At 42.5% G+C, this 16,210-nt stretch overlaps 1 protein-coding gene across 4 annotated transcripts in view; it reads right to left on the bottom strand.

The window, feature by feature from the left end:
* SCUBE1 (signal peptide, CUB domain and EGF like domain containing 1) overlaps positions 1-14,303 on the bottom strand; it is a 295,284-nt gene extending 280,981 nt beyond the window's left edge. For 2 of the 4 annotated variants that reach the window (XM_074936801.1, XM_074936811.1), the window contains exons 1-2: positions 14,117-14,286; positions 11,138-11,260 (exon numbers count right to left, since the gene is read on the bottom strand). In XM_074936801.1, coding sequence (XP_074792902.1) covers positions 11,138-11,260; positions 14,117-14,204 — 211 coding nt within the window. In that variant the 5' untranslated portion in view covers positions 14,205-14,286. Of the gene's footprint in view, positions 1-11,137; positions 11,261-14,116 lie in introns of all 4 variants that reach the window. The other 2 variants (XM_074936783.1, XM_074936793.1) reach the window with 2 other exon arrangements.
* Positions 14,304-16,210: the final 1,907 nt, after the last annotated feature.

Below are 16,210 nucleotides of genomic sequence, written 5' to 3'. Positions count from 1 at the left end.
TTGGTAAAGATGGTCCAGTACCAAGGATCTGCTGAGACTGGATTGATGGAACAACCTTGAGGTCCTGGGAAAAGACGGCATCATCACTCTATTCAAGGGGGTCCCAGAAGTCATTGCAATGACCCTTCCTTCTGTGGCAGTGAAGCACACTATACAGAATGAGGTATCAAAACAGGAATTGGGAAATGAGAACTCTGAGTGGATCTCTGGATTGCCATTGGATTGACCAGTGCAGCAGCGGCTGTCTAGTACTGTATGGATGATAAACAGACCTATTTTTAGATGGCATCCTGATGTAGAGCAAGGGTTTTAAGCAGTACATGGAAAATATTTTTAAAAAGTGCTTGAGAGATTGCAAGACTAGGGGGTAAAATTAAAAATGGTCAGCATGACCACCTCAAAAAAAGATAAATCTGGTAGCTGGGAAGGTTAATTTCAAGAGAAGGGTATGGAGCTGACACTTGAGATATGGCCACTACCATTCAAAGTCTGAACACAAGAGATCAGAAATATTCCATGAGATACAAAAAGCTAACAGATTTCCTGAGATACTATTAAGGGTTCATTAGGTACTTCTCCAGTTGCTAAATCCTTACTGGAACCATTTTTAAAAGGACCTAATGAACAGAGGAATGCTTCCTGCCCAGAAAGCCACCAGGAGGCATTGGAAATGCAGATGAACAGTTTTTCTACCCCATTTGTGATCCAGTCAGAATTCAGCCAAACATTCATTTTAATCATTGTGTTAGCTAAAGGGCTAGGGATTTTATTGTATCAGCAGTATGAGCATAAATTGCACATAATAGCCTTTGGGTCACAAACATTGATCCAGGTAGGAATTGTACTGCCACGTGCATTCCAGGAAATCAGAATTCCCTGCTTTGAAGCAGATTCTTACTGAACGGTTTAGGCTCTGTATTGTGCTCCACACTTTTCTGCCTATATTGAAAGGCAATGACCATGACAAAGCTAAATGCCTCACGCTACTGATGGGTATCAGATTAAAAGATTTCAATTTCATCATAAGCCTGGGAAAACTCAACATTGATGCAGGTTCTTTCCCTATATATGGATAGCCTATACTTGGGGTTAGTACAATGGCCATGGATGACCAGTAGACAATCCCATCTTAAGGAGAAAGTATACCAGATCCTTATTCCAGATACATCCAGATAGCAATGGGAGATGATCCCCTCCCCGACACCCTTCTTTCAGCCAAGAGGTGCTCAAAGTAACACAGAGCAAGAAACCCTACAGAACACGAAATCCTCACTGAGATGAGTAACTGAATGGAAAGGCAGAAAGCAAGCACTTATTGGACACAAATGGCAGCCGACTCCAGCTGTGAGACTCTTGATACAAGAATGAGTCTGATTTAAGATTGAGGAAGAATTCAAACCTCCTTCCCCCCCCCCCCCAAAAAAAAAAAACAAAACAAAAACAAAACATCCATGATGTGCTACCAGAACTCTATAAACTTTTGCGTGAGATTAAGGTCCATCTTGGGAATGAATGTGTGTGCTCTTTGAGGCAGGAACTGTCTCATGCACCTGTTTGTACAATGCCTAGTACAATGGAGTTCCAATGTTGGTTGGGGCCTCAAGGTTTCTACTGTGACATGATAAATAAAATTTCATTCAGCACAAGAGCTATTCTATTAGCCACAAATGAAGAACTAGAATATATTAGCAATGTGTCAGTTATTTAATGGGGAAAAATTCAGAAAAAGCCCCCCCTTGCAGAATATTACCACCACTATCCTCTGCTAGCTCATCTGCACTGACATTTATACATTAGAAAGGAGGACTACAAGTACATTGTAGTGTATAATAAATCACACTCAGGTCTGTCCAACAACCAATCAGGTACAACAGCAGCTGACTGACTATTCAGAGTTTTTTGTTATTTCCCTTGGTGGTATGAAGCCACTGTAGCACAGCATGGTTGGTTTGCAGGTGGAAACGCTGTCCCCAAACGTATCGGTGTAGCTTTCCCAGAGCGTACACAATGGAGTAACATTCCTTTTCGGTGATTGACCAGTGGCTTTCCCTCTCAGACAATTTTTTGCTGAGAAACATGAAAGGATGGAATTCTTGATCCAGTCCTACCTGCATTAAAACTGCTCCCACACCACACTCGGATGCATCTGTGCTTACTAGGAAAGGTTTGTCAAAGTCTGGGGCCCTAAGCACAGGGTCAGACATGAGTGTCGCTTTAAGCTGGTTAAAGGCCTTCTGACACTCTTCAGTACACTGAACTGCATTTGGCTGTTTCTTTTTGGTTAGGTCTGTCAGTGGAGCGGCGATTTGGCTGTAGTGCGGTACAAATCACCTGTAATATCCGGCCAAGCCTAAGAAGGATTGGACCTGTTTCTTTGACTTTGGAACAGGCCACTTTTGATTAGCATTTACTTTGGCCTGTAGGAGATTGATAGTTCCTTGACCCACCTGGTGTCCAAGATAAGTCACTCTGTTTAGGCCTAATTGACACTTCTTAGGCTTAACAGTTAGTCATGCCTCCCTTATGCACTCAAAGACTTTTTGTAGATGCTCCAGGTGTTCTGCCCATGAATCAGAAAAGATGGCCACATCATCAAGGTAGGTGACTGTAGATTCTCCCAATCTTGCTAGGAGACTATCTACAAGTTTTTGGAAAGTGGCGGGTGCATTTCGCAGCCCAAAAGGGAGCACATTAAATTCATACATCATGGGTGATGAAGGCTGACCTTTCCTTGGCGGATTCATCCAGCGGTACTTGCCAGTACCCCTTGGTTAAGTCTAAGGTAGAGATGAACTGGGCACGTCCCAGTTTCTCCAATAGCTCATCTGTGCGTGGCATTGGATAGTTGTCTGGGAGAGTTAAAGCATTTAGCTTATGGTAGTCCACACAAAAGCGTATCTCCCCATCCGGTTTGGGAACTATAACCACTGGAGATGCCCATGCACTGTTAAAGGGGCGTATTACACCTATCTGTAGCATGTCCTGGCTCTCCCGTTCTATAGCAGTTTTGGCTTGAGGAGACACCCAGTAAGGTTGGGCTCTAATTGGGCGAGCATTACCTATGTCATGGAGTGGTATGCCCTTTTGGTCCACCCTGGGGTGGCTGAGAACATCAGCGTGAAGCTAGCGCACAGCTCCTTGATCTGCTGTCGCTGCATACGTCTGAGGGTCATTGAGAGGTTCACCTCTTCCACGCCACCGTCACTGTTTCCTTCATAGTAGACACCTTCAGGCCACTCAGCATCATTTCCTCCCTGGGCTGTAAACTGACAAACCTTTCATTCGCTGGAATAAAAGGGCTTCAGAGAATTAACATGGTACACTTTAGGCTTTAGGGTTGAAGTGGGGGATGCTATGAGACAGTTAACTGCTCCCAGGCGCTCTTGGACCGTAAATGGCCCTTCCCACGATGCTTTCATCTTATGGGCCTGGGGCGCCTTCAAGATCATGACCTGGTCCCCTACTTTGAAGGAATGCTCTCTGGCATGTTTATCATATCAGGCCTTTTGCTCTTCCTGAGCCTCTGTTAGGTTTTCTCTAGCAAGGGCTAAAGAGTCTCGGAGGGTGTTTTGTAGGTTGTTTACAAAGTCCAGAATGTTAGTTCCTGGAGAATGCATCAACCTCTCCCATTGCTGCTTCACCAACTGTAATGGCTCCTTAAACTCGTGGCCACACAGAAGTTCAAATGGTGAAAACCCTAAACTGGGATGTGGTACAGCTCTGTAGGCAAAGACCAACTGCTGCAACACTAGGTCCCAATCATTGGAGTGCTCATTTATGAATTTACGTATCATGGCCCCCAAAGTCCCATTAACCTTCTCCACCAGGCCATTTGTTTGATGGTGGTAAGGGGTGGCAACCAAGTGGTTCACCCCATGAGCTTCCCAAAGGCTTTTCATGGTTCCTGCCAGGAAATTAGTTCCCGAATCTGTAAGGATGTCAGAGGGCCAACCTACCCTGGCAAAAATGTCTGTTAATGCCTGGCACACACTTTTAGCCCTGGTGTGCTTAGAGTTACTGCTTCCAGCCATCACATGGCAAAATCCACGAAAGTCAGTATGTACTGCTTTCCTCTGGGTGTCTTTTTCGGAAAAGGACCCAGAATATCCACAGCTACTCGCTGAAATGGAACCTCAATGATGGGGAGTGGCTGGAGAGGGGCTTTGACCTGGTCTTGGGGTTTTCCCACTCTTGGGCATACCTCACAATACCGGACATAGGTAGAAATGTCCTTGCCCATTCCCTCCCAGTGGAAGGACTTCCCCGAACAGTCTTTGGTCCTGTTCACCGCAGCAGGCCACTAGGATGATCGTGGGCTAAGCTCAAGAGCTTGACCCAGTACTTAGTTGGAATAACCAACTGTCTTTGAGGATGCCAGTCTTCCTGGTGCCCACCCAAAAGAATTTCCTTGTATAAAAGTCCTCTTTCTACAACAAACCGGGTCGATTAGAAGAGCTGAGTGGTGTTGGGTTGTCCCGTGCTGCCATCCAAGCTCCCTGGAGGCTTTCATCTGCTTCCTGCTCGGCCTGGAACTGTTCCCTTGATGCTGGAGACATCAGTTCCTCACTGGATTGTGGACTTGGGCTTGGTCCCTCTGGAAGCGATGCAGGTGATGCGGGTGTTTCTGTTGACTGTGAACCGCTCTCCGCTGGTGCACTATGTTGTGTTTCAGGCTCCGGTTGAACCTCTTGCACAGGTTTAGCTGCTGCTGTCAGTGCAAACTTGGGGGTGCCCTCTGATGTTGGAGTTGCCGACGGGGTTGCAAGCTCTGGATTCAGTGCTGGCAATGGTTCTGGTGCTGGTTGCTCCACCAGTTCCAGTTCTGGGACTGGATCTGGCTGGGTCTCTGCAACTGGATCCACTACTGCTGTTGCAGACGTTGGCATGGGGTCCAATTCCACCACCTCAGTCTGGGTCTCTGGTAACACAGACTGGACCCTTGTAGAAGGCTCAGGAACAGAGCTATGTGTGAAGGCTTGCTTAGCCTGGCTGTGGGTGACCATTCCCACCCGCTTGGCTAGCTTCACATGGTTGGCCAAGTCTTCCTCCAGCAGCATGGGAATGGGATAATTGTCATAGACTGCAAAAGTCCACATTCCTGACCAGTGGACAGGCAACTTGGCTGTAGGAAAGTCAAAAGAGTTTGACTTGAAGGGTTGAATAGTCACTTGGGCCTCTGGGTTGATGAATTTGAGGTCCACTAGAGATTGGTGGATAGCTGACGCTTGTGCTCCAGTGTCCCTCCACACGATAAACTTCTTCTCGCCCACACTCAAAGTTTTGCTTCACTCTGAGGATATCTGGGAGGCATCTGGACCTGAGGACCTTTGGTGTGACCCCGGTGCAATGAACTGCAATCTGTTGGGGTTCTTGGGGCAGTTGGCCTTTACATACCCCAGGTCATTACATTTAAAACATCGCCCAGCTGACTGGTCACTGGGGCGAGGTGTGTTGCTGGAGAATGGTGTGGTGGGACGATAAGGTGTCTGGGATTTTCCTTGGGATGTAGTTGGGGCCTTGGGCTGCCCCCGGTGGTAGGGTGTGGTCTCGGGGTGTCCCTTCTGGTATCCATCCAAACTGCGACCAGGGTTGTTCCTCTCTGCTACCTCCACCCGTTTTGTTCCAATTTGCCCCACCTCTCTGAAATTCTGGGACTACTCGTACTGATCAGCATAAGAAGCAAGACTTTCTGATGAGTCCATTTTCTTATCCCACAAACACTGTTTTACATCATCATTGGTCATAGTCAGGAACTGCTCCTGGACAACCAAATCACACATTCCTTCAGAGCTAGTTACACCCCTTTCTTTGACCCATTTATCTAACAGATCCTTCATCTGGTTTACATAAGCCACATTACTTAGTCCAGCCCCTCTCTTAAGGGCTCTAAATTTCACTCTGTAAGTTTCAGGTGTAATTTGAAATTGCTTCAGAACCAAATCCTTGAATTTACCATAGTCAGAAGCATCCTCAATAGGCGTCTTGTTGAATATGTCCAGAGCTCTTCCAGTCAATTTTTCTACCAATGTGGTCATCTTGTGATCTTCAGGAATTGCATAGAAGGTGCACAGTCTCTCAAAGGTGATGAAATATTCAGCAATATCACTGGATTCATCATACTGTGGACATAGTCATTCCCATTTGTGGATTTTTGGGGAGGTGGTGCCAACTGCTGAAGGGTTTTGTCCTTTTAACTTTCTCACCTCCAGTTCATGCTTCCTCTCTCTCTTTCCCTCTCTTCCTGAGCATGCTGCCTCTCTTTTTCCTTCTCCTCCCTAGCAGCTTTTTCGCTGGCCACTTGTGCATCAATCTCCATCTGTTTTAATTCCAGTTGTCTTTCATGTTCCTTCTTTCTTTCTTCAGCTTCCAATTTGGCTAAATCTAGTTTCTTTTGGACATCACTTTCCATCATCCTAGCCTCCCTCTGCTTAGCCTAGCCTAACCCGAGAGCTAGAAAGAAAAAAAAAACACCTAGCTTATGAATTCCCTTGCTGTAGCTTAACTACTCTGCCCTGAGGCAGAGAAGAAACAGACAAACAAAAAAAGTGTCCTTTTAAAAAAAATCCTCCCTGACTTCAAACAATCAAAAGAAAAAATATTTTCTTTTTAAAATCCTAAGGTCTGTGCTTCATGTTCAAAATTATCCCACCGTGCCACCACCATGTCAGGGTTCCCTCCCCACTCTGAACTCTAGGGTTAAGATGTGGGGACCCACATGAAAGACCCCCTAAGCTTATTTCTACCATCTTAGGTTAAAAACTTCCCCAAGGCACAAATCCTTCCTTGTCCTTGGATGAGTACTGCTGCCACCACCAAGTGAGTTAGACAAAGATTCAGGAAAAGGACCACTTGGAGCTCCTGTTTCCCAAAAATATTCCCCCAAGCCCCTTCAGCCCCTTTCCTGGGGAAGCTTGAGAATAATCTACCAACCAGATAGGTAAACAAGGTGAGCACAGACCAGGCCTTGGGTTTTTAGGACACTAAAACCAAATCAGATTCTTAAAAAACAGAACTTTATTATAAGGGAAAAAAAGTAAAAGCATCACCTCTGTAAAATCAGGATGGAAGGTAATTTTACAGGGTAATAACACTTAAAACATAGAGGATTCCCCCCTAGGCAAAACTTCAAAGTTACAAAAAACAGGGACAAATCTCCCTCTTAGCACAGAGAAAATTCACAGGCTAAAACAAAAGATAATCTAACGCATTCCCTGCTATTACTTAGTATTTCTGGAATATTAGATGTATCATTTCAGTAGGAGCTGGATTATTTGCTTGGTCTCTCTCTTTGTCTTGGAGAGAACACACACAGAGCACAAAACAAAGCCTTTCCCCTCCTGCCCCAGATTTGAAAGTATCTTCCCCATTGGTCCTTCTGGTCAGGTGCCAACTAGGTTAATTGAACTGATTAACCCCTTACAGGTAAGGGGATTCTGTACCTCTGGCCAAGAGGGATTTTATTTTACTGCATACATAAAGGTTGTTACCCTTCCCTTTATATTTATCACTCACACACACAAACAGAGGATATATGTTTAATGCCATTTTAAAATGTTGAAAGTCACATTTCTATAAAGAAAGGGAGTGGCTTCGGACCATAGAAGAATAAGGCCATAGTTCAGGTACTTGTGAGTATTAACATATAATTTAATATTTGGACCCTAGAAGTATATTTTAAACACCTTAACCTGGGTAGTTTGTTCAAAGGGGATGCAAAATTGCAGGCTGGACCAGGGCATAGGAACTGCTCTTTGTGGCTCCTGTCTTCATATCTAGTAGAGCAGCAGGAGCCTGGGTGGGAGCAGAAAATGCCGAACTAGGGAGAACAAAAGAGGGTGAGAGACATAGAGGGATTGGGGGACCTTTCCCCTTTATTGGGAAAACTTGGACAGTCAGAGAAGCCCAGTCCAACTGAGGTTCATGGAAAATCAAAGTTTAGAGGAGCTCTCTGCAGACAAGAGATCCCTACCCAGAGAAATTAAGGATCAGCAGGAAAAGTTACTGTTTCAGTCTAATTGCTAAAAGGTCACTTCAGGTTCTCAAGAGAGTGTTTCTGCACCTGTAAATGTCTTCCAACCCTTTTGTTTATAGAGTAGCAACATAAGCACAGATTCCAGCACAAGAAACTGGGCTCCACTTTTCCTACAGCAGAAGAGACAAGTACTAACATTAAGATCCTACCTTTTTATTTTAAAATGACTGACTAGATTTTAAAAAGTAAACAAATGTCATGGCCAGATTTGTGAGTTTGTGTTTTTTGTGTAGACAATGTGGGTGTCAGACCAATTGTATAAATACATAAATCAAGTATGTTTTCAATACCTCCCCTGTCCCCAAAAATGTCATTTCCATTGACTCAAAAAAAAGAAAAAATCTAAGGCAGGCCCTAGGAAAAAATGTTACCATGTACAGTGGAACCCATTTACAGTATATTCAACAATTTTAGTGAATTCTATTTATGGTTTATAAATCTTGATTTGTTTCAGTTTATTACAGCATGTGAGCTGCAGTTCCGGTTATGGGGAACCCCAGCTTATTGTGTAAAATTTGGTTCAATGGAGAAAGCAACTTCACTATCAGAGGGTTGCCTTGTGTTTTGGGTTTGTTTTTTTTTAAAGGAAGTTAAGCAACATATATGATGGTTCTCACTGGCATATGTAACAGACACTTAGTGAGACAACGTTATCTTTCAAAATGACCTCTTGTTTTCATAGGTAATAAATTTCAGTAGATCAAAAACCATTTGGAAGAACTCTGATATAAAGAGACAGAATAATTAATTGTTCCAGTTCTGGCTTTGACACTGTAGATATTATTATTTGTCATATTTCACTGGGAGAATTATCTTTGTTATCACAGACATAACAGCATGTATCTTACAAAATAGCTTTCAGGAGTTTGGCTACTGGCAGTATTTGTCTTGTAGTAATGTATTACATAACAATCAATGCTGTTGCTCTATTTTTCTCTGTGGTTTTTGTAAGTTTGACCTGAAGATGCAAAATTAATTTATTCTTGCTGAGTAGCAGACTGGGAGGTGGATCTTAGCTCTGCCACTGAGTTGCTGTGTGACCTTATCTTAACCTCCCTCTACCTAAGTATACTTATCTATAAAAAAAGCATAATGATGTTCACCCACCTTATCAGGGTCCTGTGGAACTTTATTAATGAATGAGTCTCTCGATCTGTTTGCAAGAAAAAAAACTCTGGCTTCCAACAAACAGCAGTTCAGAGACACTACAGCACCAAGAGGTGGACAGTAGGAATTTATTTCGGTCAATTTAAACCCAAGACAGAAAAATATGACAACCACAAAAATGCTTTATGAGGGCGCTTGAACAAACATTTTGGAAGTCCAGTGAGAATAATATGTGGTTTCAAATTTTTGTGGACTTCAGCAAAGTCATTTTCAGGTCTTTAATCTTTTTAATAGTGTAACAGTATAATAGTATACTGCACTAAACAATTTGAAAAAGTTGCAGACTGCTCCAGAAAAACATACAGATTTGGAAGGGAATTTATAACACTGCTAAGCATCTACAAGTGAAAAAAACAAAAGAAACCCCCTGCATCCTGCAGTGACTATAATATTCATTCTTGCTAACAAAAGAATGATCTCTCTGGTGAAGTACAAAAGACAAGACGGAATGTATAACATTTGAAATATTAATTTATATAATGCCTATCAAAATACCCTACACACTTAGAATGGATTGACTTAAAGACTAAAGTAAAGCCACCATTAAAGTCAGTATAAATACAATAAACCCAATGGCATGCCAAAGGCTCCTTGAAATAAAAAATGGGCTTTAAAAATGGTTAATTCTATAGCTTTGTTCAGATCAAGTAGGGAAGGTGTTCCATAGACCCAGAGATACACGCAATCACTTTATACACACATCACTTCAAGAGCCCCTCAAAGCTTTTGTTTTTTTGCAGTTACAGTCCTTGTCCTATGGAAATCAAGGGCAGAACTTCCACTGACTTCAGTGGGGGCTGGATCAGGCTCTTGGTGAGGTTCCAGAAACTCAGGAAAGTTTATAGTCTCTTGATAACATCAGTAAATCAAATGTAGGATGAGCTGGACAACTGGGTTTCCTACCCAGACTGTAATCATCGTAATTCAAAGGGAGAGAGAGAACTTGTCACTTACACAAGAAGAAGAGGACACTCAATGAAAATGAAAGGTAGCAAATTCAAAACCAACAAGAGAAAATATTTTTGTCATATGATACACAATGTGCTGTGGAACTCATTATCCCAAGATATCATTGAGCCCAAAAAGCTTATGAGCATGAAATAAAAAGCCTTGGATACCTACATGGATAACAAGATCATGCAGAGCTATAATAGCACATATGTAAAAAGGGGCTTTGGAAGATATATAAACCTGGACTCTTCAAGGTTTATGCCAATGTCTAACTATTAGGGTTTGGGGGGAAACCTTCATGGGGAGGTTGGAGAAACAGGTTAGCCCATGACTGCCTACAGTTTTCTGCATCTTCCTCTAAAACATCTGGTACTGGTCACTGCCAGCAGTGAGACACTGGAGTACATGGGCCAATGGTTCAGTACAGCATCTTATGTTACTACCTGTCTTTAACTGTGGGGAATTTTAAAGAGAAATAACAACTAGCTCATAAACTGTCTCTCCCATCACTGATTTGTGTGATATGAAAATTAGAAAGGAAGGGCTAGAGATCTATTCCCCCCCTCTCCCCCGTAACCACACTCTGCAGTTCAGGGTCACTGCTTAGTACCAGCCAAAACTGTTTGGAGTGTTCCAGGCTCAGATCCCTCTCCACCAGGGTTATGATCACGTGATTTGAATAGGACCTTTTTAAACACTGAAAACTAAACACCCCCGTGCGCTTCTTGGAACATTTTTGTTTAAAACCGGATTGGCTTTAATAGAAGACGATTCTCCCTGGTTTTATTTTTTAAAGCGGACTGTAGGACACTATGTTGTTGAAGCAGAACAATTAGCAGAAGCAGCAGGGGATGCTTGCCAATAAACACCAAGATTTGAGGTTAAGCAGCTGTAAATCTACATTAATCGTTTGAGGAATTCAGCTATTTACAGAGCAAACAAATAAGAAAGGGGGGGGGGGAGAAAAGAAAGAGGAGCTATCCTTACCTTCACATTGTTTCCCTTCTCCTTTATAACCTGGTTTACAGATGCATTTGTAGGATTTAGGTGTATTTTGACATATTGCATCAATGTGGCAATCGTCTGTCCCTTCGGCACATTCATCAGCATCTGTAATCACAGAATGAACACATGAGAGATATAAGAAGAGATCTCAACAGTGAGAGATCAGAAACCCCTTTACATGGGCACTCCAACTGAAGAAGCTGTTTAGTCGACTGACTTCTGAGTCTCACTATGAACAGAGGGGATTATTTTATTTGGTTATTGTTGCTGCCGTTGTTCTTTTTTACTTGTTTAAAAATATCCCAACCTTTAATTCTCTAAAGCTAGTTTTATTCCTCCACAAAGTTTAAAGGCTCAAAAATCCTTCACATGCATTAGGAATCAAATCAGAAGTTAGAAGTTTTGTATCTACACAGTCTGTAGTGTAGATTTACACTGGAAAAATGTACACACTAATTTCAACCAACTCTATTAGTCTGTCTAATCAAAATAAGAGATGATTTAAGTGACCGGGAAAAGGAAATTTGGATATTGCCAGAAAACATCTCTTTTAATTTAGAAAGACAGATACCAGTTTAAACAAACTACCTTAGCAGGGCAATAAGAAAAATATTTGAAGAGTCAAACTACATTAATCCTTTTTATTAAGGGGCCAAAAAAAACCCCCAAAACAAAAAACAAAAACACACCCAACAATGAATGGGAGAGCATAGGGAACTCCAGAAATTTGTGGGGAGAAGAGTAACCTGCAGTAAATGTATACATACCCCAAAACTCATTTAAAAGAAACTGCATGTTCAACTTCTCTGAACGTTCTCCTTTCAGAGTCTTTAATGATGTGTAGACTTTTAAAACAAGGATACAAGATTGTTTTTTTTTTAAAAAGTACCCCCCCCAATGATGATCACTAGTTTTCTCCTTAGATTTTTTAAAGGGGGAGGGGGTGAATGAGTTGAGAAGAAGGGAATGTTAATGAAGTGAACATATAAAGACAAGCTAACCCTTTTCCTTGACGTTCTGCGGGTGTACATGGGAAAATTTAAAATCCAGTGACAACTACACACACTTCCTCCTTCTCCATCTACTGTAGTTGAATGCATGAAGTGACTGTCAGAGAAGAGGCAATGAAGTTGCCAAGGGGGAGGGAAATGACTGACCCTTTGGAAGAATGTCAGTTTCTGTGGGAGATGGGCCCTCCAAAGCCTCAGCGCTAACGGAAGAAAGTGGCCATGGGCTATTGATTGCTGTCTTAATGTCAATAAGGAAAATCCCCCTTAGTGGGAATACACTTCAAATGGATTTCCTTACAATTTAATGCAGTAGGCACATCTGGGGCTCCCTAGCTAGACACACTCACACACACACGTAGAGGGAGCCCTCTGATCAGGAGTAATATTTTATGATCTGGGTAACAGTTAAACCACGATAAAGTGAAGCTAGGATTTATGCTTATAAAGTAACGGGAGTAGGGTCGGGGTGGGGCGGGAAGAAGGAATCCAGTGACATCCATGTGCAGTTTGTTTCATGCCAATTAGATTAACAGATCCTCAGAAAAGGTGCAGTAAAGTGAAAACAGTTGTATTGAAATCCTAACGCTAATTGTTTCAGAAATGCTCGCTCAGCCATCTCCAGTGATGAAACAAGGATCCTTCAAAGTCACCGGGGACAGGAGGGGCTATTTGGAGGGAGGCGAATAATCAGATATTGCACACATCAGAGAACTTTGCAAAGAGGGGGAATAAAGGACAGAATTGCTTTCAGGATGCACCTTCGCTTTCCTTTAAGAATCTGAACCAGCCAAACAACAAGGAATCTGGATTTTTTTTTTAAAGGAATAGGAAGAAAAAAGTTTTTTTCCCCACTCGAAAGCAGAGTATTGTATCTCCTTGAGAAACGCAGGGCTGTAATCGGGTTCCTTCTTTCTTTCCCTTTCGTTTAATTTAGCTGCTGAGCCAGTTCAGATCTAGCTGTGATTTACGTGAATTCGCTTGGGGAGGGTGGCTGAGGGTATTTTGCTGAGATCAGGCACAGATTCAGTCAAGCACAAAAAGAAGAGAAGATTTTTTTAAAACGCCTTGGTTCATATTTTTGACTCATTAAACTGGCACCCATCTCCCGTCAAGATCAGCAAAAGTGACAGCTGGGCTCTTTATAATGCCGTCAAAAATTTAAACTGCATTGAGCCAAGGGGGACATTTCGCAGCAACCAGAAGATGCCTGGGAGTCAGGCTTGAATGCCAATGAGTCAAACGAAAAAGGCAAAATCAAATATGAGCTTTTCCCCTGCTACTAATTTCACGTTGTCTTTCTTGGGCTACAATAATTTGTACACGGGAGGCGTGCATTTTGCTTCATCAATCCCCTTACATTTTGGGAGAAGCGATTAAAAAAAAAAACTCCCGCAAGTTTTTTTTTAAAAAAATCAAACTTCGAGAGCTGTATGCAGCTTTACCAACAAACCAGATAAACCCCCACTGGTTTACAGCATTTCTGTGCAGATTTTACAACGTAGCGAAGTTAATATTTCAATGGGGGGGGGGGCTATTTAAAAGGTATAAGACAAGTGGAGGGTAATATCAGGTCTTTAGGTTAATGGAAAGACACGGGAAACTTTAAAATATACAATACCTAACCTTTTCCTTGCACAGAACCTAGATTTATTTGCACCACTTATCTATTTTCACAAGCACTTATGGGAAGTAACTTTAAAAAAAAAAAAACCTTCCAAAAAGTCTCTTTGAATATAAGAGCATCAAACACAGAGAACAACTCGTCCCCACAGCAACTTTTAAAGCCCTTCGCAATATTAGCAGCAAAATCAAAAGAGGTCTACTCCTCCCTCCTTCCCCACACCTTTATAGAAATAAGAGGGGAGAGAGAAGAAATACAGTCCCTTCATCAGCAATTGCTTTCCACAACCCTCGTCTAAAGAAAGAGGAGTAGGTGAAAGATCTCTCTTACCTGGGACCCCATTGCCTCCCGCAAACCTGCCGGTGTAGAAGAGAGCGAAAAACAAACAAAAGTGCCATGAAAAACAAACAGTCCCCATGATAATGATATGATTCAATGCAGTTGGTGTGTTTCTTTGATAAGAGACGCGCTTGGGACTGGCAGAGGGGAGCCAGAGAAACTGACGCGCTGACAGCATCCCGCTGATTCGCAGAGGGACCCGGAGGGTGGGCGGGACGGACGGGGAGGAATTGCCAATCCCTCCTCGGGCTGTGGAGAGAGGGGAGGGGGAGGTGGAAAGGCAGAAGAGGGGAGGGAATTAAACTCTTCACGGAGCCTTTTAGGAGAGATTTGTATTCCTCGGCGCCCCCCCCCCCCCCTTCGCTCTATTCCCTCACTTGTCCTTGCTACCTTGTACTCGTTCCCACAGGTAAGAAGCACACAGGATAGGGCTGGGGGTGACTGGTTTCATTGCCACGAGTCATTTTTCAATACTAAACACTGGGGACACTCAGTGGAAAGTCCCCCCCCCTTCAATATTCAAGGATCTAATCTGACCCCTTTTCACTTAGATCTGGTGGGAGGGGGACTTTTCTTGGTGAAATAACACCCTCCCACACACACACTTCTCTTCCCCCCTCCCCGCCCTTTCGTGCTGTAGAAAGCTTCCCACATCACATCTGCTGCAAGAGTCTCAGGTACGTCGAAAGTCCTTAAAGAGCCTTAAATGTTCTTGTGGCTACTCAGCCTCTGCCCCCTCGGAGGGTTTCAGTGACTGCCTGCATTGCAAAGAAATGGCTCCTCTCAGAGTAAAGGCAGGAGGCTTTGAAGACAGACAGTCCAGCAAACCCAACAGCAGATCTCCTTGACAACCAATAAGAGGGATTCCCCCCCCCACACCTTTCCTGGGCTCAGACTAAAAGAAAACTTTTTTTTTTTTTTGCCTTCCCCAGCCTCATCTAACTCTTAGTGTTGTCTTTTCCACTTGCCTAGGGGTCATTACCAGCCACTAGATTTCCATAACATTTTAACAGAATTCTAGGGCTTTAGTGCAGACAGACAGAATAGCGAGGAAAACGATCTCGATTTGTTTGACCATCCCAACAAAACGGCGAGAGTTTTCTTATCGCTGTTGTTTTACAAACTAAGTCCAAACTTCAGTGATTCAGAAACTATGGATTCATGCAGCTCTGTTGCACAGAGGGAAACTGTCACTTGTCTGTTAATGCAGGTAACAAATATAGCTCCTATCTAAAGTCCCCCAAAGGTTGGAGACTCGGAGTTTGTATTTATATTCTACTCTCTTGACGATTTCCATGCCGTAGAAAACGTTCTCCTTCTCCCCCCACCAAAAAAAATTGATGTAGCTGGATACATTTTGTTTAGATCATATCAGTTTCACCCTCTCTTCTGCGAAATATTTTGCTTGAAACGCAAACACTGAGAGCAGCTTTCTTTCGAAAAGGGTAATCTGGCAAATGTAAATTTTGAACCACATATTAGTTTTTTAAGAAGAATTATAAAATGCTTTAAAGATATATCTTGTTCAAGCTGATTATAAATCAATGTTTTTTACAGATACCTCCCCAGTGAAATACTGGCTACTGTAGACTTGTTTTTCACCATTTGAAATCAAAGTAGAATACCTTTTTGGTAGAAATAAAATTGACTTTTCACTATGTTCAGAATAATAAAAACCCTTTTGCTAATCTATTATCAAGTTCTTTCCAATTATATGCATTTGTTTTTAGCACCATATATTTGCTCATAAGAGTAACATCAATATTTTAAAGCCTTATGAAGGAAATAAAGAAAAATCTGTCCCTGTCACTTTGTGCATTGTATTAAGTAATGAAATGAAGAATCATTTCTTTCTACTCAAACTAGCTTTTTCTTATAGAAAATGATCTTCTGTCAAACTGCTAATCATTAGTTCAAGAGGCCACCGCATAAAGTTGTTTGATTTCTGAACGTTTACACAGCTTGTTACCTGCTTGGTGGGTTGGTTGGTTTTATTTTTGTTATTACAACCCCTTATTTTTGCGTGAATAGGTTTTGAGATGCACTTGTGAGTTCGTTGCTGAAGTTTTCCCATGGGTACATTGA

This window comes from Natator depressus, chromosome 1 (genome assembly GCF_965152275.1).
Source record: "Natator depressus isolate rNatDep1 chromosome 1, rNatDep2.hap1, whole genome shotgun sequence".
In the NCBI taxonomy this organism is placed as follows: Eukaryota; Metazoa; Chordata; order Testudines; family Cheloniidae; genus Natator; species Natator depressus.
Note: the sequence above shows the minus strand (reverse complement) of the source record. Positions and strands in the feature narration are given on the sequence as shown.